Below are 10,785 nucleotides of genomic sequence, written 5' to 3' on the forward strand. Positions count from 1 at the left end.
CACAGCGCTGACTTAATGTGGAAAAATCACCACAAAGCAACTTTTCCCATCATTTCCACTCAGCAACCCTTTCTTCTGACTAACCGAACCCCACCCCCAGACCGGTGATGATATTGTGAAGGTGCTACTTCCCCAAAATGACAGGGCCACATCCCTTCATGGTGGCTTTGTACCCCATAAGTGAACCTGACAATCACGCCTTATTCTTGACACACTCGTTCTTAATATAACCTATACAGAAATGTAGCGATATAGAATGTATTGCGAGACAGTTCGAAACAGAAAACCAAAATGACAGATTTTTTTTCTTTTTAACCTTCCGGTCACGTTCTGGACCAATGCAAATAACTAGCTCTAAGCAAGGTATTTTAATACTTCACAAAATAGTCATTTTTTTTATTATAGTTTTACTATATGTACAAAACCGGCCTCCCTTTCCTTTTTTTAAAACGGGTCTTCCTCTCCCACGCCTGCTGTGCTTTGTGGCTGAAGAAGCAGGAAGGTGCAAGAGACTCGGCAGTGCTCTAGGGACCGAAGGCAGCAAGGCCAGAAGCGACTAGCACTGCAATTTGCGGATGCTGCGCGAGAATCTCTTGAACGCCCTCTGGCCTTTCTGCCACCGCTTTACTGAGGTGATCACCAGCTCTCCTGCCAGCCTCTGTCCCATCACTAAGTAGGGCGCGTTTATATCATTCATCTCATCACAGGTACACTGGAGGCCACCTTTGAGCCAGAGCACAGTCTTTTTCAGATCCCTTTCTGTCACGCCATTCAGCTTGTAGATGGTTTTGCTCTTTGTTTCTGGGGTGATCTTGGTGTCCCCATTGATGTAGGCGATCTCCTTCACTTTTATCTTCAAGGCTAATCAGGATAACGGGTGAGGGGGAGAGAGGAATGGGGTTGAGAGAAAGAGAGAGGTTTTTCCCATTAGTGCACATAAAGAGGACCTGGGGAGGGAAGTCTTCTATTGCTAATTAAACTGTCAGGGGCTGACAGGATGGACAGCAGGTGGCTCCATTTCTAAAGCCACAAAGGGCATGCAAGTCGTTTCGGTTTGAATCAACCTTTGGGTGTGTGTGTTTTAAAAACAACAACAACAAAACTTTTCTAAATGGCTCTTTCCCTCCAGCTTTTCCATCATTTGCAAACACCGAAATTTTGTATAATAATTATGCATTAGGGTTGAACTTAGAATGATGTTTTCTCATTGAAGCAGCAGGGGGGAAAAGGGAGAGGTCTACGTTTCACTGCAATTTGATCTCTGCAGTCGATGAAAACTTTGTAGACAGGATTTACAAGGTCAGAAAGAGTCTTGGGTGAACCTGTAAGAAGGAATCAATGCAGCTTGTATATTGTGTACAAGAAGAAGTCGTTTAACAGCTGCATTTGATTTGAAAAAACAATTAAGAGGACGACAAACACAAGGCTCTTTAAGAAGGTTGCAAAAACTCTTAGCCCCTAAAAAAACAAAAACTTATCTGAATAGCTCATGTTGGATGTGGCAGATAGAATCTTAGGCTAGTAATGGGCAATCGTAACCTGCTGTCAATTTGACACTAGTTTACTATACAATTAATCTCTTTAGAATTCCACTGCAAATGTTTTTATAGTTATAAAACGATAACATTGTAGCACATGTTTACTATTTTCTTTTTTCTCTCTGCCTGCCAATGGTTTTCTTACAATTAATCAGCTTTGCTCAAAAAAAGTTTTGCAATCGCTTGTAACCAAGAGATGGTTAGGTTTCGCAACAATTTGTCGCCCAGCTCACATCTGTAATGAGATTCACAACCCGCTTAATTCTATAGCAGTTAAGCAATCATTTCTGGAACCTCCAATTCTTCAAGAGGAACTTCGAACAACAGATTGTTTTGGGAACGTTGAAGGGGTTGTGGGCTTTGGTGTGAATGAACGTTACGATCGATAAACAGCATGCCCTTTGCGCCTTCTGAGTTTGCCAACTCTTCCCACCGTGTCAAGTCAGGCATTCGAGAGGAGAAAACCCTGCTTCCCTCGGTTCCCAGCAGGATTCAGTAGCGCAGCATTCTCTTCTCCCCAATGGGAAGATGGGAACCGGAGAGGAGAAAAGCCGTGCTGTCGGATCCACAGCAGGACAGGCGCTCAGGCGCCCCTTTCTTAGTCCCCCCTCCCCCAGCTCTGTAGGAACAGACAAGGGGGAAAACAGTATGGAGCCAAGATCTGCAGCCCAGGCTTGCATTCGAGCTTTCTTTTGTACGCTTCCACTAACCCACATATCAGCATACCGGGGCACGCAAACATCTTGTCAGGAAACTGAAAGTAGCAGTTGTAGCAACGTTTACACTGGATGTTGCCTCAAACACTTGCAGTGGAGAATGTGGTTAGTAACTCTGGAAATAAATGTATTGGGTTTTTTTCCCCCCAATGGTAAGAGCTCTCTAATGTTTTTTTTTTTTTTTTGCACAAGTCATCTCACTTTTGGACCACATATATGCCTGTGGTAATCCAGTTTTATTATTAAATACAGGTATCCGTATATGTACAAAGAAAGGTGTAGAGGGATACAGAAAGGGCTCTCTCTCCCGACACAGCTACGGACATATGTGCTCTGGAACAGCTTGCCAAGGGGAGGACATGCTGCTTTCTGCCTTATTGTTTTTCAAAGGGCCTACAAGGTAGTGTTGGGTTCAAATCCCACCCCCACCCCCCCACACACACACAACAGCAAAGACACCAGGGCCCGTCTATACTGGCAGTTGTTTCTTTGACGATACTACAGATTTTATTTAAACTGTTTTTTAAAAATACATGCTTGCTACCTGTTTTAAACTTTGGAGCAATGGGTTAACTTTTCTTCAGATAAATAAGTGGCTTTCAGTGGCTCCTATTGGTTATTACAGGTTGAAGTCAAAGAGACATAATTGAAAGACAGGGAAAACTGGCTGTCTGCTCTAGATACTAGTGCCAGCAAGGGCAATTTTTGCCATCTGTTTAGGGCACCTTACTTTCTTCCAGAAGTGATTTCCAGTCACTCCTGTGTGGGAAAGTAAGACTGGATACCTGTGAACGGCACTGCAGTGGAAGAAAAAGCTATTCACTGTTCTCAGCCCAGAATGGGCTAGATCTTCATCAACAGGAGATTTATCCCACCAGGGGAGGGGGAATAAGAGGCATCTCCTTCAAACAGTTCCTGAAGAATACAGACCCTGCCACCTCTCATAATATCAGGTACTTTACTACTGAGACAGTGCCTGTCAGGTTGGTTCAAAAAAAAAAAATCATTACACTGCCCACACAGCTAAGCCAAACAACCACAATAATTTTGTATCCTAATAAGATGGGATTGTATCCATGTTGAACATTTGCTTATAAAAAGGTTTATCTACTTGATTTGAAGAAAAACTAGATAATCAGTCAGAGATTTCAGCAAGGCCGGGAAACCTGCCCTTTTTAAATCACAGAAACTTGCTTCCACTTACCAAAGTCATTTTTGCAAAGGTTTTCCACAATTTCATTGTCATCCTCATTCTTGCTTTTGCAGGCATCACAGACTTTTGGTGCTAGAAATGTAAATATGTAAAACAGAATCCATATTCAAAAGAGAACAGTAGGTGGCGTTTAAACTCAAAGTTTGCTTCTTTTAGACATAGTTATGGTCACCAAATTCTGCTGTCTCGCCCCACATATATTCGGCTACGTTTAACTTAATGTTGCTAATAAACTTTTGAAAATCATCTATATGGATTTTATTGAACTCACTGTAAGAAGTGGTGAAATATAAAGAAAGTGGCAGAAATGAATGGCGTCTTCGGAACAACCTGCAGGGGCAGCCTAAGGGGATTTTGATTTTGGGATGGTTTGTTCTTAGTAGGGAAAAAAGAACAGAAATGAAAACTAGCCATGTTTCGCACATATCAGAGACAACTGAAATGGAATTTGATAGGATATTGAAAGAGGAGATATGTGAATTCTCCGGGGGGGTCTCCGGGGGGGGGGGAAGATTACATAGCTGCTATCCCCCCTCCCCAGCTCTCTCTGGATGAACAGAAATCAATGATGAGGTTGCATCAGAAAATCTGTTCTCTCTTCTCTTATTGCTGGTTTTTAAGAACTTGGGAAAATCTCACCTTACTCCTTTTTCCTGTAGCTAATAAGAACCATCTTCCCAAGCAGTAAACTAGTAAAAGCTGGAGGCAATTTGCTTTTTTTTAAAAACAAATGACAATTCGTGGATTTGACGCACTTTGCATTTGTTTATCTAGCAACAAATTATTGTGGACTTCAAAGAACCCGTTTCACTCCTTATCAATGAGAGAGAGAAAAGTTATTTCTGTAACTCCTGCTCCAGTCGTTTTTATAACACTTTAAATGGGAAATGAGATACCCTAAAAGTTAATGCAGCCATTTCACCAGACGAGCAAACAGTTGTAGGAGAGAGAAAACTCCATAGTATTTAATAAGCACCAAGAATCAGTGCTTAGGGAAAAGCTGTTGTGACTCAGGGCGCCACACTATTTAGGTTTGTCTGACTTATTCTGCAATCCTCAACACACCTAGGGAATTCAAGGGACTTCTCCAAGTAAATATACTTAGAATTAGCCTATACAGCTGCAAGTTTAAGAATATATCCTAGGACATTACTGTTATTCAGTTGGACTTCATTTTGAGCAAACATGTTTAGAACTGAGATGGACTTGTTTGTCCAGCAGAACTGCAGTGTTCTGGACCAGGGATGGTCATTGTGTTGCTCTCTAGAGCTTGTGATATTTTGAAGGCATGGGAAATGTTAGGTTCTGTACTGATTTTAGAGAAAAGGCATCTATGCTATGCCTTTTATTATAAGGTCTCTGCTCGTTGGAAACTGTTACGGGTCTCATGTGGCAAACGTTAACAGCGGGTTCTAAACATGCTTTGTAAAGAGAGACACTGTCCTTCAGTGTTACTCCTCTGAAGATGCCTGCCACAGCTGCGGGCGAAATGTCAGGAAAGAAAACACCAAGACCATGGTTACACAGCCCGGATAACCTACAAGAACCAATGCTTTGTAAAGTTCAACAGGGTTTATTTCCACATGCATTTACTTAGGCTGCAATTCATTGCACTCTTACCTGGGCACCAGCACAATTAAAACGACTTATGATTGCACGCACACGCTCAAGTTTTGGCCCCTCCAACTCAGCGGAACTTACTTTTGAGTAAACAGACATAGGATCCCAACTGCCTGCACATAAGTAACTACAACCCTATGCAGACCTTGGCATGGTCTTGCGCTGTAAACCATGCTATTTATGTGCAGGAGGTTTTGCCTTGGATTTGCCGCTCTCTAGATGCACATTTCCCCCATCCGAATCCTCAAAACTCAAAACTAAGCCCCTATGTCGAGTTTTGAGAATTCAGATGGGGGAAAACGTGCATCTAGAGAGCGGCAAATCCAAGGCAAAACCTCCCGTGTGTAAGTGGTCAGCATCAGTGGCGCACTGGGTCTAAAAACATTGGTTGCCAGGAAGCAGAGGGGGCCCACCCACAACTATAAGGCTATCAGTTAATTTTTATTTTTAACATATTGTCTAATGTTTAAGGGGACCCACTTCATCAAGGGCCCCCAGGGCCCACTTGCCACCGGGCAAGCAGACACAATGGCCAGTCCGCCACCGGCCATCATGTCTCCCCAAGGGCGCGGAAGAAGAAGAGTTGGTTTCTAGACCAACTCTTGGTACAGAGTTGGTTTCTAGACCTCCTCTTTCTCCACCACTGAAGGCAGACTCAAACCGGCTCACAAGCACCTTCCCTCCCCCTCCCCACAACAGACACCCTGTGAGGCAGGTGGGGCGGAGAGAGCCGGGACTAGCCCAAGGTCACCCAGCTGGCTTCGCATGTAGGAGCGGGGAAACAAACCCAGTTCCCCGGATGAGCCTCCGCCGCTCGCGCGGAGGAGCGGGGACTCGAACCCGGTTCTCCCGCTCGGGCTCCGCGGCTCCAAACCCGCGCTCTCCGCCGCCGGCCAGGCCCGGGCGCCCCCTTACCTTCCCTGGGCGTGGGCAGGACGTGCTCGCCGCTGGCCGGGGGGATGCACAGGTCGTTGTCCTGGGGGAAGCGGCCGCAGTCCAGCATGTCCGGCCAGGGGAAGCCGAAGGCGGACATGACCGGCGCGCAGCTGTCCTTCACCTGCTGGCACAGCGCGTGGCAGGGCCGGATGGTCTCGTCCAGGTCGTCGATGCACACGGGCGCGAAGAGGGAGCAGAGGAACTTGCGCGTGTCCGGGTGGCACTGCTTCTGCACCAGCGGGATCCAGGCGCCCGCCTGCTCCAGCACCTCCTGCAGGGTCTCGTGGCCCAGCAGGTTGGGCAGCCGCATGTTGGGGTACTCGATGCCGCGGCACAGCAGCAGCGACGCCGGGATGGGCTTGCAGTTGGAGCGCTTGTACGCCAGCTCGGGCTGCCCGAAGAGGAACAGCCCGCGGCTCGACGCCGCGCACCGCGACGCCGCCACCAGCACCAGCACCAGCGCCAGCGCCAGGGCGCGCCGGGCCATCGCGGAGGGCAGCGGGGCCCGGGGGGGGGGCGGGGGGCGGGGGGCGGCTGCGGAGGCCCGAGGCAGAAAGGCGCCGGCTACATGCGGCTGTCCCCCCGCGCACCACGCCGGACTCCCTCTCGCTCGGCCCCGCCGGACCTCCACTGCCCGCCGCGCGCCGCGCACCGGCCCTTTCTTGCACTTCTTATGCAAATAGGGGTTGGGGGGAGGCGAAGGGGCGGCGCCGTCCGACAGGACCTCGGCGAGGATTGGCCGCTTGGGGGGGGGGAAAGAGGGTTATGGGGGTGGGGGGCTTCCTTTCCGGCCCGGGCACTTGCAAAGGACTCTTGCGCGGACCTTTTGCCCGGGAAACGCGACTTGGACGGGCCAGTCGGGTTCTGCAGACGGTGCAACCAGGCGGGAGGGGAAGGCGACGGGTGTCTGACCCCCCCCTCCTTGGTCACGCCCACAAAGGAGGGAGGACTACGGTGGAGCTGTCCCCCCCTCTTGCAGTTCTCTGCCTTTGGTGGGGGGGTCGGGCCAGGGGAGCCGTGCCTGGCCTGGCAGGGAACGTGGGTTAGGCAGCCCACAGGCTCAAACGAATGGCAAGAATGTCTAGTGCACTGGTTCCCAACTGGGGGGTCCATGAGAATGAAATTAAGGTCTGCGAAACAAAGTTATAAACCCAAAATAAATTAATATTTTCAATTAAAAGTTCTCTATTATAAAAATATATTCAAATATTATTCTAAGTTTAATGTTTAACTAACAGTTATGATCAAAGTTTATTTTCAAATTCTCGGAATTTTTATTTTGAACCTTGGGATCCCTGCACCGAACAAAAAAGTCCTAGTGGTCCCTGGTCAAAAAAAGGTTGGGAACCACTGGTCTAGTGGGAACAATGGGAGATGCCTGAAGGCCCATTGGACATAAGGGGGGTGGGTGGGCTCCACTGATATAGCAATGAAAATATGGAATGGTTTTGGAGAAACCTGGGTATGGAATGGAAGTCCCTGGGGGCGGCATCAGTTCTCTGGGACTGGAATGCCAGCCCCCCCCACCCCCAATATGGAATGATGGCATATGGGGCCATATAAACTGGCCTGAGACTGGAATGAAAGTCGCCCGAGTGGAATGGGCGGGACTGGAATCAGAGTGACGATCCCTATGTCTGTAATGGATAACCCTAACGTTCTGTCAATCTACAGTCAAAAATGAAGAAAAAAATATGGCATTATATTAAATAGTAAACCAACTTCTTCATTGGTCTTGTCTGCTGAATCCCGTTGTCAAGCGCTGTGAATCCTTAGGGAAGATCACAACTGTGACTTGTTCTCAAAGATAATCACTATCAAAAGGTGGGTCAGAGGTATCTGAATGTATTATATTACAGTTAAAACAGATCCCCAAAATATCACATATGGAAATTGCTCCAGACTACTGTTTTCCGATAGGCAACCAAAATACGTCTTGCTAAACCTGGGTGCAACAACATAACATAGTGCCTTCACTTTCAAGCAACACGTACAAGCCCAGTAGTGCCATTGTTATGCCTGTAGGGAGTGTTATCCATAGGGGCTGTGATATAACTGTGATATCTGTAGGGAGTGCAGCAACCACAGTGCAGAACAATCCTATCAGCTTCCTCAGTGTCTTCTGATCTTTTAGTGTCTACTTCCGAGACAGAAGATTCCATTCTGTCTTCACTATTTAAGCCAACAGCAGCTACAACTGTCAATTGTTTGGAGGGGGGGAATATCAGTTGCTGGGAGAGAAATTATGCTTAGTCGTCTTTGTTTTCTGGTTGGCAAAGGAACAGTGGCCTCAGTGGCTAGTAGCATTACTGGAGGAGGTGATGGATATGGTTTATGTCCAGTGTTGCATCCCAGGCCCATGCTGCCTTTGGCTGCGCCCTGTAAAGAGCCACTGGGCTTGGGTTGGTCCCTGCCAGCAGCAGTGCAACAAGAGGCAACGGATGCCCATCATTGCTTCTTGATCCCATCCCACCACTGGTTGCGTCTGAGGTAATCAATGGTGCTTGGACTGGTAAAATACTTTGAACTGGCCCTGGTCATAGACCTGCGGCCACCAATCATGATGGGAAGCCCCTCCATCTCAGCCACTGGTTGGATACTCTCCACATGACGGGGATAGTCCACGTTTTGAACAGCTTTAAAATGTTTCATCCTTTAGCTACAAAGAATGCCTTACCAAGTACCTCATGTGTTGGGTAGAATAATGAGGGCATGGAGAACAAGGACTATGCAATCTTCTGTAACCAAGATTACATTATTTCCCCCAGTCAGGTGGATTAGAGCCAGCGCTCTCTTATAGTGTTTATGCAATCTGCAATGTTGGAGGTCTCCCACACCTGCGATACCTCAAGGGCTTAAACAAAGTACTATGAAATTTCATATTTTCCATTCACATTTGCTATTCTCACGGAATGGCGCCATGAACTGCAGTACACTCTGCAAAGAACATGGATAATCATGTTATCTAGCTACTATTCAAAGGCACATGTTCCTGGAGACTAACTGCATTGGTTTACTGTAGCAAAAAGGGAAAACAGACAAAGATCCCAGTGCATATATCCAATCGTTCACACAAAAATGTTTGCAATTTCCATTTCCAACGGTATCTCTTCATGCTACATTTTATTGGGGTGGGGAGCTGTCTGACTTTAGGGTCATTTGCATCGGGAACTAGGCTTCAGCGGCTTGGGGTGTAGCCTTTGGATTCGATTCACAGAGTGTTATGATACTTGGAGATTTGATACCAATTCCCAGAGTTCTTTACCTCTCAGCTATCTTTGGCTTCTACCTTTTAAACTTAATTATTACCTTAACACAACACCTTGGTATATATTCTCTGATTCTTTATTCAGGCTTGTTCATGCATTTAATGAACAAATAGGAACCTGGTGCAAGGAATGCTGGGAGACCATCTTTTTTAGGCTGATGACTTGCTAGTGGTCTGTAATAATTGGCTGACCTTCCATTTATGGGAGCTAATGTTCTCCTGATAGCTGGGAGCTTGTATGCTCTGGAATCTTTGGAGCCTCACCTTGGTGTCTCTAGTTTTCGGTCTTATCAAAGACATTTATTCTCAACTATTGACTGCAGTACTCCCCAGTCCAAGTCCATCAGTTGCTCATCTACCCAATAGACCTCCTCAGCCAACCCTAAATGGAAACTGTCACAGTGCAACACAACAGGAGAGGTAGTCATGTACCTTTTCGATGACCAGAATCTTAAACTGAACCTGTTAACTGACCTGTAACCAATGGGGTTCCTTCAGAGTGGGTATGATATGCATGCTCCAGCTAGCTCCTGATAGCAACTGATCTAGAGACGTTCTATGCCAACTGGAGTTTCCAAGTTGGCTTTAAGGGCATTACAATTACAATTGGCCTCCTCCCTGCTGGGCCCACTTACAGATTATGTCCCCGTTATGTTGTTGTGTCCCCTGATGTTCACATAAAGGATAAAAGGGATCACCATCTTGGCACCATCTGTTAGGACTAGGATTTTAATTGTTATTGTATTTCAATTATGTTTTATATTTATTAATATATGGCTGTGTAATTTTATGATTGCCAGCTGCCCTGAGCCTGACCTTGGTCAGGAAAGGTGGGATAGAAATCAAATTATTGTTACTGTTGTAACAATAATGACAATAAATATAACAACAACAATAATAATAGCCTAGCCTTGAGGTAACCATAGCATGGATTCATGTGATCAATTCAGCTGAGTCAAAATTAAAGGTTGACGAATAAAGGCTATGGAACAACTTTGGTTAATTAAATGGATATATTTTATATGAATTAGGGAAACATGGCAGTTTTGCAATTATTTTCATGGAACAGAAAAATTATTCTTACTTCAAAGTGTTCTTTGGTCTTTATTTAATGTCATCTCTATTCCATGTATCATAATTTAGTACTTTGGATGTGTGGAAAACAAATAAAGACATACTTTTTTTTGCAAAACACCCAGTACTTTTATTTACTTGCATTTAGTAATACAACCTTCCGAAATCGGGCCGTTTTTCTCGTTTAGGTGCCGCTGGACTTCTGTTTTGTTTTGCTACAATAGACTAACATGGTTACCCCACTGGAATTCTTTTGCTGAAACCAGAAATCTTAAATATTCTCCGTAAGAAATAACCAAATTGCAAGGTCAACTGTACTCTTCTTCCCTCACCTCCACCCTGGTTTCTGTTTCTTGTTCTCCCACAATTTAAGAGAATTTAGGAAGATAAGTCCCTTGTTAAGGTACAGTCCAAGCTAAG

The 10,785-nt window shown here is 45.9% G+C and overlaps 1 protein-coding gene across 1 annotated transcript; it reads right to left on the bottom strand.

Annotated features, from left to right (window-relative positions):
- Positions 1-395: 395 nt before the first annotated feature.
- SFRP2 (secreted frizzled related protein 2) lies at positions 396-6,510 on the bottom strand. The gene is made up of 3 exons (XM_056855410.1): positions 6,003-6,510; positions 3,459-3,539; positions 396-861 (listed from the first exon to the last, which is right to left on the bottom strand). The coding sequence occupies exons 1-3, from the start codon at positions 6,508-6,510 to the stop codon at positions 557-559; spliced, it is 894 nt and encodes a 297-aa protein (XP_056711388.1). The 3' UTR covers positions 396-556.
- Between the last annotated feature and the right edge of the window lie 4,275 nt (positions 6,511-10,785).

This window comes from Euleptes europaea, chromosome 9 (genome assembly GCF_029931775.1).
Source record: "Euleptes europaea isolate rEulEur1 chromosome 9, rEulEur1.hap1, whole genome shotgun sequence".
NCBI lineage: Eukaryota > Metazoa > Chordata > Lepidosauria > Squamata > Sphaerodactylidae > Euleptes > Euleptes europaea.

Excerpts from the sequence above, each read along its gene's own strand:
- SFRP2 (XM_056855410.1), bottom strand. The coding sequence starts at position 6,510 with ATGGCCCGGCGCGCCCTGGCGCTGGCGCTGGTGCTGGTGCTGGTGGCG. Across the intron at positions 3,540-6,002 it reads CCTGCCCACGCCCAGGGAAG|CACCAAAAGTCTGTGATGCC; the intron begins GTAAGGGGGCGC and ends TTACATTTCTAG. Across the intron at positions 862-3,458 it reads CCTTTGCAAAAATGACTTTG|CCTTGAAGATAAAAGTGAAG; the intron begins GTAAGTGGAAGC and ends TATCCTGATTAG.